Here is a 17,345-nt window from a genome sequence, read left to right on the forward strand (position 1 = left end):
TACTTCCAATTATTTCAGTATAATAGCAAGCACAGGTCGAACCCACGAGGACTATCGTTCACTTTATTATTCAATAATTAACACTAAAACTTAAAAGGGGGATTTTTATTTTTAACTCAAAATTAAATAACATAAACTAGAAAGCAAATAAAGATTGATATTACGATATTAAGAAATAGTTAAAGGTTAATCTCCACCCTCAACAATCATGCCTAATCACTAATAATAAATATTATTCCAATTTCTCAATTAAACTATTAACCCCGCAAATAATGCTGAAGTAGACAATTATCCCAGTCTCCCTATTATAAGTAATCAAGGCGAAATGCTCAATAATTAACTCGTTTATCTAAGCAATAAATCTATGAAGCATACAATCTATTTAACTTAGATAAAGTATTAAGTCCTATGGAAACAAGTTAATCTAGGCAATACATTAATGAAGCATATAATTCATTTAACCTAGGTTCTATTTTTCATCACAATCAACAATTCTTTTGACATAACTATCAATGGCAATTTATCACATACACTTAGAATCCTAAACTATTAGATGAGTAGTAATTCTAAGATGAAAATTGAATAATGTAAAACCTTAATTAGTTGGCCACCTAACAAGAAATCACAATATTCATAACATTCAATTGGAAAAATAGAAACAATTTAATATTGAGAGAAATTAAAGAATAATATTCATTATCAACAATCAAGAATTCATGTCTAGGGTTTTGAATTAACCCTTAACCTAAAAAGAACCTACTCCATAATAGTAATCATAATCACAAACATAATTATAATTAAGATTAAAGAGAATAAGGGAAGAAAAGAAACTAGATTGATGAACAAAAGTAATGTAGTCTTGTAATCTTCTCTTCAGCCTTTTCTGAGTCTTTTTCTCTCCTAAACCATCATAAAAACCTCTCTAACATTAACCCTAATAATAATTTATAGTCTCAATTAAATTCTAATTAAAAAGTAATTAAAAATCTGAAAACAACGTCGCAAGCCGCAGCCTAGAACAAAATCTGTGTAGAAATCGGTCACTTAGGCAACAGCCTGAAAAAACTGAGCAGCGGCCTGACTCACTAGGCAGCGACCTGAAAAAATTGAGCAGCGGCCTGTCTGGAAAAAAAATGTGAAACTCCAATTCCATTTAAAGTGCCGCGGCCTAAATTTTATGAGCCACGGCCTACCTTCAATTTCTTCAATTCTTGATCTTAGATAGCTTGTACGCTACCACCACTTCAACATTTCAATCCCGAAAGCTTGGAATACTCCTAAAACTTCATTTTAAATACACTTTCCATCGAAATGGCAGATTTATCGTCATAAAATGCAATGGAGAAAATATGTTGTAGAATCACAAAACTAAGTTAAAACTATTAAAAATGTTATCATAACACCATCCAAGCATAGAAAAACTTAACAAATATTAATACAAAAATGACATTATCATATTCTTTGGAGGAAATCCAAAAACATATTCGAATCGAGGAGGAATCGATATGTAGAGATAAACTTGTGGAAGGGTCTAATGGAGAGACTTCCAAAGAAAATGCGGTGTCACAACCAAAACATCCCATAAACAAAGGGAAAAAGGGTAACGAGAAACCTTTGGGTACAAAAACCAATCCAAACAAGTTTAAGGGCAAGAAAGGTCCTTGCTTTGTGTGTGGGAAAAAGGGTCACTATGCTAGAGAGTGTAGGCATAGAAAAGACCAACAAGGACCTAAGGTGAATGCAACTCAAGAGGAAAACATAGTTGCTACCCTTAGTGAGGTGAATGCGGTCCAAGGCAAGGGGAAAGGGTGGTGGTATGATACATGTGCCACCGTCCATGTCACCTATGACAAATCATTGTTCAAGACCTTTGAAGAGTCAAAGGGTAACCATGAGATTCAAATGGGCAATGAGGGAAAATCCAAGGTACTTGGCAAAGGTACCATTGAAGTCTTTTTCACCTCTGGCAAGAAAGTTACATTAGTGAATGTACTTTATGTTCCCGAAATGAGTAGAAACTTGGTAAGTGGTGATTTTCTTGGCAAGCCCGGCATTAAAGCCGTTTTTGAGTCCGGTAAACTTATACTTACCAAATCAAATGTATTTTTGGGAAAGGGGTACTCTTGTGAGGGTATGGTTAAATTGTGCACCAATGATGTAACTTTCAATGTTATCAATAAAAATGTTAATTCCGCCTATATTGTTGAGTATGATTCCTTATTTTTGTGGCATCTTAGACTATCGCATATAGGTTTTTCAACCATGAAAAGAATATTAAAATGTGGTATGATTGCATGCAATATTAAAAATTATGGTAAATGTGAAATATGTGTTAAGGCAAAAATGATTAAGAAACCGTTTCCTAGTGTAGAAAGATTATCTAATTTAGTAGATTTAATCCATAGTGATCTTTGTGAATTAAATGGTGTTTTAACTAGAGGTGGTAAAAGGTATTTTCTTTCTTTTATAGATGATTTTAGTAGATATATCTATGTGTTTCTTTTAAAGCATTAAGATGAAACTTTTGATGCTTTTAAATTATATAAATTAGAAGTTGAAAATCAACTAAATAAAAAGATTAAGGTGCTAAGAAGTAATAGAGGGGGAGAGTACTTCTCTAATGAATTCAATACATTTTGTGAAGAAAATAGTATAATTCATGAGTGCACCACACCTTATACACCACAACACAATGGTGTTGCCGAAAGGAAAAATAGGACTTATCTAGAGATGATAAATTCTATGTTGGTGTTTTCTAAGTTGAATTTCAACTTATGGGATGAAGCATTATTAACCGCTTGTCACATTCTTAATCGAATACCGATGAAGAAAAATGAGATATCTCCATGGAAAGGAAGAAAACCCAACATATGGTACTTCAAAGTGTGGGGGGGTGTCTTGCATATTGCAAGAAAAATGAACCTAATAGAACAAAGTTAGGTTCAAGAGCCATAAAGTGTGCTTTTGTTGGTTATGCCAACAATAGTAAAGCTTATAGGCTATTAGACTTAGAGACTAATATTGTGATTGAATCTAGAGAAGTTGAATTCTTTGAGAACATGTTATGTGACAACAATTCTCAAGCTTCGACATCTCTAAAGGATAATTTGCTACATGAGAACAATTCTCAAGCTTCTACATCCAAAGTTGATTTTCAAGAGGAGAATTCTCAAAAGGATGTAAAGTAACCCTTTGAACTTAGAAGAAGTCAAAGGCTTAAGAATCATAAAATTCTAGTAGTGGATGAGATAGATTCTCAACGAATTTCATTCTACATGGTGGAAGGAATTAGAGAGGAGTCATTAGGAAAATTGATATTGTACTTCTCATTGAGGATGATTCTAAGACTTATAGAGAAGTTATGCAATCGAGAGATAGTGCATTTTGGAAAGAAGCCATCAATGATGAGACGGATTCCATTCTTTCCAACAACACTTGGGAATTGGTAGACCTCCCACCGGGGTCTAAGCCAATTGGGTGTAAGTGGGTATTTAGGAGAAAATACCACACTGACGGCACTATTCAAACCTTTAAAGCTAGATTGGTAGCTAAAGGGTTTAAGCAAAATAAGGGTATCGATTATTTCGATACATATGCGCCTGTTGTAAGAACAACTTCTATAAGAATTTTGTTCGCTTTAGCTTCTATACACAACTTGTATGTTCATCAAATGGATGTCAAAATGGCATCCCTTAATGGTGACCTCAATGAGGAGGTCTATATGGAACAATCCGAAGGGTTTGTCCTACCAAAATATGAACATAAAGTGTGTAGACTTGTAAAATCCTTAAATGGATTGAAACAAGCTCCTAAGCAATGGCATGAGAAGTTTGATCAAGCCATCATGTCTAATGGGTTTAGACATAACAATGGAGACAAGTGTTTGTATTCAAAAACTTGTAAGGGATATGTGATCATTGTTTGCTTATATGTCGATGACATGCTTATTCTAAGTGATAGCATGAAAGGAATAGAAGAAACGAAGAGGTTTCTATTATCAACCTTCAAGATGAAAGATCTTGGAGAAGTTGACACCATACTTGGTATCAAAATAAAGAAACATAGTGGGGGTTTTGCGTTGGGTCAAGCCCACTATGTTGAGAAAGTATTGAACAAATTTAACCAACTCAAGGTTAAAGATGTCAATACTCCATTCGATCATAGTGTAAAACTAGAGAAGAATGAAGGAAGAGCGGTCGCTCAATGAGAGTACGCTAGTGCTATAGGGAGTCTGATGTACGCTGCTCAATGTACTAGACCTGATATAACATTTGCAGTAAGTAAACTCAGTAGGTTTACAAGTAATCCAAGTGTGGATCACTGAAAGGCTATTGGAAGAGTCCTAGGTTATCTCAAGAAAACCAAAGAACTAAGCCTTCACTACTCCAAATTTCCTTCAATCTTAGAAGGATATACAGATGCAAGTTGGATATCCAATCTTGGGGATAACTTGTCCACAACTTGTTGGGTATTTACACTTGGTGGGGGTGTAATTTCTTGGGGTTCCAAGAAACAAACATGTATATCTCATTCCACTATGAAAGTAGAGTTTATAGCTCTAGCTGCTACCGACAAAGAGGCCGAATGGTTAAGGGATCTGCTGATAGAGATACCCCTAATCAAAGAGAATGTATCCACTATATCGATACATTGTGATAGCCAAGCGACATTGGCTAGAGCATACAGCGGAGTGTATAATGGGAAGTCTAGACACATTAGTCTAAGACATGGATATGTAAGAGAATTGATTCAAAGAGGAATCGTCTCAATATCCTATGTGAGAACAAGTGAAAATCTGGCGGATCATTTCACTTAGCCACTAACGAGAGACTTAGTGGCTGCACCATTTCGAGGGATGGGACTTAAACTCCCTAAAGAGATTCACGATTGATGGTAACCTATCTTAACACTAGTTATTCAACTAGTGTTAGGTTCAATAGGTAACAACAAGTCAATCAAGTGAATATTAATTGTACTCAAAACAAGTCCCATCTGAGATATTGAGTACTTGTGAGTTACCAAGTTGAGGGTTAAAACCGAAAGGTTTTTTAATAGAATTCAGTCTTTTGAAGACAAGTATTTTTGGTAACAAAATACTGTAAGAATTCTACCTATATGGACCTAGGGGTGGTGCCGCCTCTCATGAGAATTGGGAGTATTCTCAAGAACGTCCATGAATGGAAAGTGCACATGGCCATTAACGGTGCAAAGTGAGACATATAGGTCTCAAGTGAGCATCACAAAGGTGTGTGTGTTATCACCGATTTGTTATCATGAAAAGATGGTTCAATGCCTAGTGCAACCAAATTTTCGACAAATTTTGTGAGAATTACACTATAGTAAAGTTCAAGTTGAAAAACATTTTCCTTTATGCACTAATGCAATGACTCCTATAAGAGAGAGTTCTTATTTAATCAAGTGGGGGGTATGTTATATTTTTAAAATATAATGATTGATTAAATAAGTATTACAATAGATTACTATTTAATTTAGTGGGGGAATGTTATATTATTTTATAATATAATGTAATATTATATTATATTATAATATAATATTTTAGATTAAATAAATGTGACAAAGAGTGTCACATATTGTAACATATAATAAAGAGTTACAATATTTAGATATATGAAATATATCCAAATATGTAACATATTTGGTGATAGAAATTTGTAACTTTCAAATATTACCATTTATTGTGTAAATTTGGTGTTACACGATATTGAGATGAATTTCATAAAGCCATATGAGAAATGGCTGTTAGAGATATGAGTTTAACCCCAATAATGTGTTTTGGGGGTTACAAAATCAATTGGGAGGGTTTGAAACCGTTTGGAAAAACAGCACAAAAATGTGTGTTGAAAATGGTCAGTGGCCGCGGCCACTGAATGTTGGTGGCTGCGGCCTGGGGGACAGAGAGCAGTGGTCGTGGCCACAGATGTCCCTGGCCGCGGCCACAGGTGCATTACAGGCCATTTTTTCAATTTTTTCAATCTTTGTTGAACGGCTCAGAAAACCCAAATAACTCCCAAATCTCATTTTTAATTCTATAATAAACCAATTAATCATTGGTAACAACCATTGGGGTTGGTGGAATTTGAAATTCAAAGGGTGTCTCTAAACTCTATAAATAGGAGCATATTGCTCACTTGAAAGACACAACTTTTTTATCCACTAGAGCACTTGGCTAGAAACACCTCGAGGCTTGATTATTCCAGAAAGCATTTCCTAAAATCTGTGAGAGATCCCTTAGTGCTTGAGTTAGGGGGAAATAAGCTTTTGGACAAAGGCTTCAAACTTTGTTCAAGTTGGTGATCCCCAACACTCTTCACTTTGGTTGTGTGAGTGAGAGTTTCTTATTATTTTGTTCTTGTTCTTATTTTCTTCTATTGTTTTTCTTCTTATCATTCTTGTTATATTTACTTGTATCTTTGCTTAGAGTTGTAATCTCATCTACATTTTTCTTTTTACTACCTCAAGTTTATTTGTATCTTTTTGTCAAAAGTTGTATTTTTTATTTCAATCATCTTCTTCTTCTTTCTCTATATTTATTTGTATTTTTAGTTATAGAGTTGTAACACTCTTTTTAATCAATCATTATTTATTTGTAATATATTGCATAGAGTTGTATTTTCTTACCATTTCTGTAACGACCCAAATTCGCTAATAAGGCTTAAGGGCCTTGATTAGTGTGCCAGGAGGGCAGGTTGGGGATTTATGTATGATTTTATGAATCAAATGCATGATTATGATTTAAAGCATGTTATTTGGCTATTTGTTTAACTGAGATGCATGGCTATGTTTACTAGTATGCATGTAGGCCCGGATCGTGTTAGAATGGCATAATTGTAATTTTGGCCATGTTGGGCATAACTGTATTGATATGTGATAATTGTATTCTGTGAACTGTACCACGTGGGTGTGGTTGTATTATTGTGATGCACGTGCCGAGACGGTCCTAGAGAGCTAGTTAACTCAAGAGTCACAACGGGATTTCTATACCCGGCTCGGGAGGAGCCTGGGGGTACCTCGGGAATTTTATGGTTAAGTTGAGATTTAGCGGGTAATGGTTATTGGAGATTTAGTAACCTGGGTAACCATTAGTTACTGCTGAGAGTAACAAGTTTTAGAAAGAAAATGGTAGAAATGAAATAGAAGTGAAAAGACTTAAGTACCCTTGAGGTTTAGGTGGGAAAGGATAGGCAAGGAGGGGCAAAATGGTCATTTGGTTGGGAATTAGATAAATGGCAGCTGGTCTTATGGGGTACACGGTTTGGGGCTTAACCATTTTGGTCTTGATAGAGTTTGAAGAGAAGAGAAAAGAGGGGAAAAAGCTAGGGCATGAGGAAAAAGAAGAAGAAGAAGAGAAGGAGAAGTTGGAGACCTAGGAGATGAAGGAAGCTTAGGGATGGATTCTCCATATGAGGTAAGGAATTTTATACACATTTAAGGCTTGATTATGTTATGGGTTAAGAATTTGAGCATGGGTTAAGTTTGATGTTTGAGTTTTTATTTTTCTGAAATTGAAATCAAGGATGTGGATTTTGGGGATTTGATTGGGTGTTTAGATGTCTTTGGTGATGTTTATGGGTTGTTGGATGGTTTATTTGGAGTCTTGAGTTGGTTTTGGGGCTTGGGTGTGAGTTTGGGTTGATTTGGGAAGGTTTTAGCTCGGAGAAAACCCAGGATTCTGGGTCTGCGAAGGCGTGCCGCGACACAGGTTTTTCGTGCCGCGGCAAGGGAGCCTCTGACTGATGGGTGCCGCGGCACAAGGCAAATTTCAGGTTGACATTTTTTGGCAATTTTAGGCCTTTGCTCCGGGGGTTCGGGGGATGTCTCCGGGGTGTTGTTTTAAGGTTTTAGAGGTCCCGAGAGTGCGGGATTGGTCTCGGGAAGTGGTTTTGGGTTGATTAGTAATGAGGGATGTTTCTTGTGTGTTGTGACTAGGTTGTTGGTGAGGCTCGTGCTAGAGGACCGTGCTCGCGGCTTTAGTGCATCAGGAGGCTCGGAATGCAGGTAAGAAAACCGTAACACCCGAGTTTAGGGCATGGCCCCACTGTGTGATTGTAGGGCATGGCCCCGGATTGTATTACGTGCAAATGCTTAACCTTAAATGAACCGTGATGTGTGTGAATGTTAATTTTGAATGTACTATATGTGTGATTATGATGAACTGAACGGCAAGGGCCGAGTACGGCGTAGGCCGAGGCGGCCGTGGGGCCGAGTACGGCGTAGGCCGGGGCGGCCGTGGGGCCGAAAGTAACACCTAGCACATGGGATGCTATAGTCAGGGCGGGGCCCGGTGGATACATGTGTTATGCTATATTCAGGGTGGGACCCAAGGGATACATGAGTTATCCTCGCGGTGTGAACCGATACCCCAGGCTTCGGTAAGGCTCTGGGGCGGCTTGGCCGTGTTTGCTTAGTCTAATGGTTGACTTGTTTATCTGTGGATTATCTGTTATGATAAACTGTATAAACTGCATATGTTATGTTCTGCATGAGTTTTCTTGCTGGGCTTCGGCTCACGGGTGCTCTGTGTTGCAGGTAAGGGCAATGACTGAGTCAACCAACCATGAGTACGGAGAGCGTGAAGCGACGCGTACATGTTTGGCCTGCCCGACTGCTTTGGTTGGGGGTTTATTCAAAAATGGCTGTAATAACTTATGATTTTATGATTTCTCAACTGTAACCTTATTTCAAGATGTAATTAGTTTTCAAACCTTATTTTGGGATCCCAAATGTTTATTAATAGAAGTTTTAATGAAACGACGCATTTTCAAATATTACAGCCTTAACTTTTAACTAGTCACACTTTTGTTTCAAAACCTCGGTTAGCGAGTTCAGTGCACACTGTGTTGTCTTAAAAACTCACTTAGTAACGGCTCTAAGGGAGTAGGGCGTTACAATTTCCATTGAGGAAAAAATTATTTTTCCTAACAAAGTCTACTAGAGAAGTTACTGGTCAGTAAGTTCCTAAAATTATGAAGTCTCTGTTCGGCATGTTTTTTGAGATGCTCTTTTGAAGTCTCTGGTCATCATGTTCCCAACAAGAGGTAATCACTCCTGCAATCACAGGCCAGTAACTTTCTGACTAGTAATAAATTATAAGCTCTGCCCAATAGGCCATTTCCTACTGCTTTAAAATCCCCCCTCCGGTCAGCACATTTTTTGATCATCAATGCACCACCTGGTATAAATACATTGTCACTTGTCATCTCAAATTGCCACATCATTATATTGGTATTTTGGGGATAACATTAGTCTTTTATTAAATTTTTTAAATAATTTTTCTTTAATTTTCTAAGAACTAATAGAAAAATAGATTTTTAAATTTTTATAATTAAAGGGGGCACAATTTGGTAGTTGTCAAAATTCGGGGAGCAAAAATGCTAATTATTTTATATAAATCGTAACAGGGGTACGATCTGATAGTATCAATAGTTCACGGGGAAATTATAATAGACCATATATTTTAGGGAGTACAATCTGGTAGTACCAGAAGTCCAGGGGGCATAAATATTATTTATTCTTTTCTTTTTGTTGGGTTTGCTTATTTTGGAGTTCATTCATATTATGTTTTTAAACTGTATTGATGGTAACTAGTTACCTTAGTTTTTGTAAAAAAATATTGATAGCAGTAATTTATTTTCGTAACTAGTTACCCTATATAATTTTATATTAATTCTAGTTAATTATTTAAATGTCAGATAGGGGTTAGTCCTTTCTGTTAAAGCAATTGGTTACCCGGGATAGTGTTTTACTTATTCAAGGTAAGTTTTTTTATAGCAAGGGTAACCAGTTACGCCATATAATGTTTTATTGATTAAAGTTTAAGTTTTTTTTTTTAAAAAAAAAAATCACTGTAACTAGTTATTCCAAATAGTGTGTTACTAATTCAAGTTATTATTATATTTTTTATAGCAGGGTAACCGAATGATTTTTTTTATGATATGTCAGGGTAACCGGATCCTTTCTTCTTTGATATTTGTTCTGGTAATTGGTTACCCTAGATAATTATATACTAATTCAGTTAACAATTTAAATATCAGTAATTGGACACTCCTTTTTGTGAACTCAGTGCCATAAAAAAATACTAAGTAATAAAACTTAGAAATTTATTTAAATGTAAAACATAGTTATTTAAATATTCAATAATAGATAATGAATATGACATCAATTGGTAATAGTTGACCCTATGATATGTTATTATAGATGTGATTATCTCTAACTTCCTTTTCCATTTTGCATTGTCTTCAATTATGAAATATGCTACATCTTCAGCATAATTAGTTATGTATGGCACATTGTTGTCTCGCTTGTACTTGATGTTGCTTCTTGAAGTTATGTATGGCACATTGTTGCCTCAGTCGCTTGTACTTGATGTTGCTTCTTGAAGTGGTGTGGGTTCAGTAATGCAATCTTGGTTGACTTACAATAGTAGTGTGCCTACCTCCATATATTTTGTTGTTGGTGGCTGATTTGCTAGCAGAATTAAGTTGTTTTCATTACATGATTCTTGAATGGTAGTCACACATAATGGTAAATCGGTTATTGCAACAACTCTTTTTATTTATTTCTTTGTAGAACAAAATTGAGTTGTCTGTCAGTAGCTTCATTGGTGGTGTTCCATTGGCTATTTGGTTGGAAATCTCTGCCATTATTTGATGTCTTTTTTTTATCAACTGCACCAAGTTTTCAAGAAAACAATTTGCTGGAATTAATATTCTATTCATTGTGTATCCTACGTACTTATTGTTTTCATTCAATTTGCCTCTAAAATGAATGAATGAAGTAGTGTTGTCCATATTTGTAAATTTTGACAATAAAGAAGTAATTAGCAGAGGTAAATTGTAGGTAACTAGTTACTTTTCAATGTACTTTCCAGTTTTTCGTATTTTGTGTTCAGGGTAACTAATTACATTGTTATTACTGATTGTTCAATAATGATACATTCTGTGATCAAGTCTGTATATTCAAAAGACACATTCCAGATGATTGTTTGTATTTTTTTCTCTTATAATTCATTTAATTTTATTTATTTCATTTAATTTCAATTCCAAAAATGCTTCTATAAATGATAAAAAATGAAGAATTTTTACATTTTTATCGTGATTTGGGAGAAATCCTCGGATAATTGATGATATAGTATCTGAACTAGACAAAAGTTGCTATAGATTTCAGGATTGTATCTAATTCTTTGAATATATTTTTTTTTCTTGGAATCTTAATAGTTGATGAATGTTGTAGGCTGGAAGTGAAAATTTCAGGATTGAAATGAAGTTCTTTTGGGAGGAAATTGGTGATCTCTGTTTTTGGGAATGATCGGAATAGTAATTCTGACTATGTCCCTGTTTGTTTATCGTGTTTTGCTTTTAATTTCCAACTCCTTTATTTTGTTAGTTGCTCAGTTCTTTCCCATAAATTCTTAACTTTTTTTTTTTTTTTTAAATTGTCATAAAATTTGAAAAAAAGTATAATCTCTATATTTTTGCAAACTATAGGTGAAAAAGCCATAAAATTGAAGAAAAAAAAATCCCCATAAAAAAAAGAGAATTTTGGTATTTTTCTTAAAGTGTGATATAGTATTGTTTGAACCGTATTTATAAAATTTTAAATCACTTACTGCTTCGCGTTACAAAAGGTTCCAAACTGCATATTTTTGTACCGTGTTGTACGGTGTGGATGGTTTGATAAACACTCCTAAATATAATCTTTAAAAATTATTTTATAAATATATAAAAATAAAAAACCGAGTTAGAAGAAGATTCAAATTATAATTATTTTTTTATTTATTTTATTTTTAATAAGATATTTTTTTTTTTCATTTTTTAAGTATCTCAAAATTATTATTAAAATACATTACATAATTAAAATAAAAAATATTTTAGGGACATTTAAAATATTTAACAAAAATAAGCAATTCTTTTTATTATTTTTTAAAATAAAAAATACTTTTAAATAATTAATAATATAAAAGTTTTTTTTAGAATAGTATTTTAATAAAATACAAACAAATATAAAAATATCCGTAGCTGAAATACTTAAGTTGTAATTAAATACCAAAATTGTTATATATATTTTTAATAACAATAATACCTTTCATCACCCATAACTTACATGGCAACATGTTATAACTCCAAAGCTAGTTCAATGAATTTAATTTTCTAAAAAAATCAAAATGGAATATAATGAAAAATAAATTAAATGTTTTTTTGGGTCAAAAAATAAACAACTAAAATTAAATCAAACATAAAAACTAATTTAAAGTGAAAAATTAAATAGAACCCAAACAAATAGAATAAGGCAAAGGACTATAAGAAGTACTGGACAACACATGACATTGAAGTGATAGGGCATGGAGGAAAGGGGGAGAAAGAGAATTCTGGGTCACTGGGGGAGAAAACAATATTTAGTAGAGATGAAACAATAAAGTTGCCATTGTGAGCTACCAAAATGTTGAGAAATTAAAATTTTACATGTTATTTTTGCAATAATTAATCTCTGGCCTATCTCAAAATGTTATTTTTAATCTTTTTTTTTTCATCATCTGGCCCCTAAAACATAAGCATGGTTCCATCCCTGATACAAGACATGCATTAAGCATCGAGTAGGTGGTGTTAAAAATGAGTTTCTTGTTTTTATTAATTATTGGGTATGTTGTGAAGCTTCTTAACTTCTTCTTGGAGGTTCTTTTAATGATGATGGTGAAGTGGGTATTTTCAATGGTCTCCGATGAGCACCCAAGCAAAGATAGTTATCTTATAGTTATCAAGGAAAATACACTCGAGATTGAACTTTCTTCCATAAAAAAAAATGGAGTTTAGACAGGGCAACAAGAAATTATTGGTTGTTCTATGTGAAATGAATGTGGATATGGAGAGCACGAATTTGTTGAAACTATCCTGAAAGTAGGGAAGGTTGAAAGATGAAGATGAAATGGAATTGAAGAAAACATGTTAAAGTTGGGTGTGGGTTATAGGTTGTTTTGTTAATATGGTTGAGGAATAATATTTAGGTTGTGAGTTGAATCTGTGTTGAGATGTAACTGAACACAGATTGAGTACTCTGTAATTGGCTTTTGTTTGACTGGAATGGGATCAATTTTTGTTAGTGTTTCTCATAATATCTGGAATGACTGATCCTGTAAAAACTAAAATTGTACAAAATCTGTATGATTGAAAATGTAAGAACTAAAATTCCATCAAATTTCGGTGAGCAAATGAGAGATAAAATGTACATTTCAGACCAAAGCAGTTGAACTATTGCATTATTTCTATGAAATACAAACCATCGCAAAGTGGGTGACTTTATGAAAGGAATCATTTGTGGGGGGCCTTAAAAAATATTTGTGAATTATTAATCTAGCCAAATTAAAAAGAAAAAAAAACAGCAAGAAAGAAAATCCCCACACATGTCTACTTCCCTATAACTACTAGTTGCAACTCAGTTAAAAATCATTTTCCTCGTTATTTTAAAGTTGATGAGAGCTATGCGCATAAAGGAAACAGAAGCAGGGTTGGTGTATAACGTTATCAAATCGGCATGGAAAAAAAGAAAAATTCTTCATAACGTAAACTGGTTACTACAAAATTATAGCTCTGCCAGAAATATGAAAAATACATTAAAAAAAAGTCGATTATAAAATAAAATCAAACAAAAACCACTCACAAAATTACCCTAGAGTTATAACTGAAACATTCACTTAAAAGACCAGCTCATGGGGCTTCATGCCTGCCTTAAGAGAGAATCTTGCTCCAAGGTATGTCTTCAAGTCTGGGACAGCCTCAATAGACTTTAACAATGGAGTATCCACTGTCTTCTGATCATCTTTCTTTCCTTGTGGGAGCTGATTCTTCTCCTGCACATTTTGCAAATATAAAACAATGGCCAGAAAATACACCACGAAAGCCCAAAGATAACACATAACAAATAAAAAATGCTGCGTAAGAAGAAAATACACCATGAATCGAAAGCCCAAACGTAACAAATAAAGGGAGAAATCATAGCTTTTAGTAAAAGATAAATGAATTTAGAAGCAATAAAAGCTAGGGGGAAGTGAAACTTGAGGAGGCATATATATGCAGAGTTATGAATAAACAAGAAATGTAACCTCTTTCTCAGCCTCAAAAAACTCTCCCTCTCCCTTCTTAGACTTCTTTTTGCCTTCCTTTGCAAAATACTTGTCTTCAAACTTCTCCAAATTGACACCAGAAACATCAACCTTGGTGGAAGTTCCAATCACATAAGACTGATTCACACGTCTAATGGGAACCCCATTGAGCTTGAATGGTCCTGTATTGGCATAAAATCACAAATCAAGATAAATCGACAGCACAAATACAAAGAGGTATTTAAGGAGAACAGTTCAACTGGCAAAATCAAGAATAATAACATTTGAAATGAGTCACGGATAATATCCTTGGGATGATACAAACGGATATTTACGAATGGCATCCATAAGACAGGCTATTCAAAACTTTGTAACTCAAAAATGGGTGCAAAGCGTTCAAAACCTCCAGCACAACATAGTAAAAATAATTAAGTTAAAATATGTTTTCATACAAGTAAAACAAACACATTTAGAGTTCACTCAGATAAACATCTTTAGATTATTGCTTCATACAGAGATTCAATACTAGACCATATACATTGTTACACGTCTAACTGATCTGGCAAAAATTTACAAAACACTGCCTACTTCTGTATTAAAAGTACAACTTTTTTCAAATTTCTGTGCCCCTCTTGAACTGATTAGTAAGTTTTATATAGGTCAAAACATGAAATAGTGAAATATGCATCCAGGATAGATGGAACTGGTTTCCTTGTATTTAAGGACAAAATAATTTCTAATGAGGTATAATTTTGACAGAAATTTAAATATTTTTCAATCAACTTCGGAGAAAAAGCGACAAAGTAAAGATTGTAACAGCGAAGATAATGTTTATCAGAGTAATGTATGTCACGAATTTAGAATTAAACCAGTAATATATTTTTCAAGTAAAACTAAAATAGGGGCATACACTTGAAAAACAAACAAAAATGACTACAAAGCAAGAAAATCGATAAGAGACATGCAAAACACTAACATCTAACCATTGAGAAAATACATTGTACTATTGAAAAAAGAACCAGTTGTCCCAGATACATTTATTAAAAATAGTTTAAAACTTTCAGCTAAAATAAAACAATAAATAATTATCGTGTATTTATAACGTAAAATAATTCTTTTCTGAAGATTATGTATAATGAAAAAATGCAGAAAAAAGAACTATACCATTTACATATTTACCACGTTGCCAAAAATGAAAATACTATCACACAAAAAAGGGAAGAAACTAACCAGTGACCAAGAGCAACCCAGAAGAGAGCTGCTTGAGAAAAACAACTCTCTTCCCCTTAAACCTTCCAGCCAAAATGATCAACACTGTCCCTGGAGTGATACTCGCTCTGCCATTAATAAAGATCAATTAGTAAAACCCAGAAAAGTACTTTCAATAACAAAAATCTATAATTAAAAAATGAAAATGAAAAAGAACCTGAGCTTGGTTGGCTTAGGCTTGTGCTTGTTAACAAGGGGCTTCTTTACGTCCTCAGCTGGATAAAACTTGGGGGCCTTCAGGACTGGAGCCTCGGCGGCGGGTTTGGGGTCGTGATGTGGGAAAACACCGCCATTTTTGGCCTTGATGGCCCAGAGACCTCTCTTGTGGTACATCTTAGATCTAGAGTACTTTCCGACACCCCTGATCAGATCGGGGTTCCTGGTCTTTTGAGGATTTCTAGCCTTGGCCGCCATTGGAGCTAAATTTTTTCCCTTCTCGGCTTCTTCAGTTGGAGAGGCAAGGTATGGTGAAGAGTTAGGAGGTGGCTCAGGCTGCGCACAAGAAACCCTAACTGCTCTTATAATTCTCGTCCAAGGGTTTCTGCTTTTGTAAATAATGGGCCTTATTCCGAATTTGGCCACCGTTCAGAACTTGGGCCTTGAACTGAAAAACCAAACTGCGGCCCATTAGTACACATTTGGAAGCAAATCAGGTTGTACACGTTTTTAAAGAGAACTTTAGATAAATATTGGGAAAATAAAATATATTTTCTATTAGTAAAAAAGTAATTCAACAAATATGCTAACAAACCGTGGAAAAAAAATTAAATATGGAATTTCCATAAAGTAAGAAACTCGATTACCATAAAAAGCTTTAAAAATTCATGCAAAACTGTCGTATCTCAAATCGATTACCCATAGCCCATCAAGAAGCGCATAGCAAATCAAGAAGATTCAACCTAGAATTTCTGACCATCGCATACACCATCACCAACTTATCTGATTGTCTTCTCCAGCAACAACCACTCATTTTTTAATCATTCTCCTCTGGCAACAAAATTTTGATCAACTTCTCTGGTTGATCTCTTCTGCATCTGAAACAAGTAACCTGAAAGTTAAAGAAACATTCACATTATTATCCAAAAAACTGGTATTGATGACGTGACAAGTGATCCCTGGACACGTGGCTGACATCTGGAGGAACTCTACTAGTGTATCGACCAGAAGGTACATTACAGGCACATTACAGGCAGTAGGCGGCCCAGTCTTCCCTGCGACCAGTCTGGTCGATGGTTCCGCATGCGGCATGATGTTCCAATAAAGATCTTTGTAAATTCCGAAATTAACTCACACAATCTCCTGAGTATCCGATTATTCAGGAGAGAATATCTGTAACAATCTCATGTAATCCCCCTTGAGCCTATAAATAGAGAAAGATAGCTCAGGGAAGGGACTTTTGGCTTTCGAATTATTTGATACTAGAGTAATTCTATCTAAGATATTGTATTGTTCTTCAGAGGTCAGTGAAACTCATTGAACCCTAGTTCTTTGATCACTCCTTTGATTCTCACATCAATAACAATCTAAGTGGACGTAGGTTATTACCAGATCCTGGGGTCGAACCACTATAAAACATCGTGTTCTTATTATTTTTGTCATTCGATTCTTTTCAACGCATTCATTCACATCAAGCATATTCCGACTTCGTGTCAGTTGACCAAAACCTGGGTCAACATTCTGGTGCTTTCATTGAGAGCTTGATTTGTCACCGTTGAAAAAATCAATGGCAAAAACTGCAAGGAAAACTGGACAGGTGGCCGCCGCTGCACCGTCAAACCCTCCTCCTCCTGCAAGCGTAGCTGAGGATGAACCACATTTGGACTTTGAGGAGGAAGAAATGGATGACGCGACGCTGAAAAGTACTCTAGGGGCGTTGCATGAAGAGCTGGCCAATCTGAGGGCCAGCCAAGAAAGTGCTACCAAAATCATGGCGCGGCAGCAGCAGGAGATTGAATGGCAGCGC

The 17,345-nt window shown here is 34.8% G+C and overlaps 1 protein-coding gene across 1 annotated transcript; it reads right to left on the reverse strand.

The window, feature by feature from the left end:
* Positions 1-13,546: 13,546 nt before the first annotated feature.
* LOC133823333 (large ribosomal subunit protein eL6-like) lies at positions 13,547-15,885 on the reverse strand. The gene is made up of 4 exons (XM_062256007.1): positions 15,540-15,885; positions 15,344-15,450; positions 14,114-14,295; positions 13,547-13,861 (listed from the first exon to the last, which is right to left on the reverse strand). Exons 1-4 carry the CDS (start codon positions 15,794-15,796, stop codon positions 13,706-13,708), a joined length of 702 nt encoding a protein of 233 aa, XP_062111991.1. The 5' UTR covers positions 15,797-15,885; the 3' UTR covers positions 13,547-13,705.
* Between the last annotated feature and the right edge of the window lie 1,460 nt (positions 15,886-17,345).

This window comes from Humulus lupulus, chromosome 3 (genome assembly GCF_963169125.1).
Source record: "Humulus lupulus chromosome 3, drHumLupu1.1, whole genome shotgun sequence".
Lineage (NCBI taxonomy): Eukaryota > Viridiplantae > Streptophyta > Magnoliopsida > Rosales > Cannabaceae > Humulus > Humulus lupulus.

What these genes read in the sequence shown, in the direction of transcription:
- LOC133823333 (XM_062256007.1), bottom strand. Translation starts at nt 15,796, where the DNA reads ATGGCGGCCAAGGCTAGAAATCCTCAAAAGACCAGGAACCCCGATCTG. An exon ending in CCTAAGCCAACCAAGCTCAG is followed by an intron (nt 15,451 to 15,539) that starts GTTCTTTTTCAT and finishes TATTAATGGCAG; the next exon opens with AGCGAGTATCACTCCAGGGA. An exon ending in TGGGTTGCTCTTGGTCACTG is followed by an intron (nt 14,296 to 15,343) that starts GTTAGTTTCTTC and finishes ATGCCAATACAG; the next exon opens with GACCATTCAAGCTCAATGGG.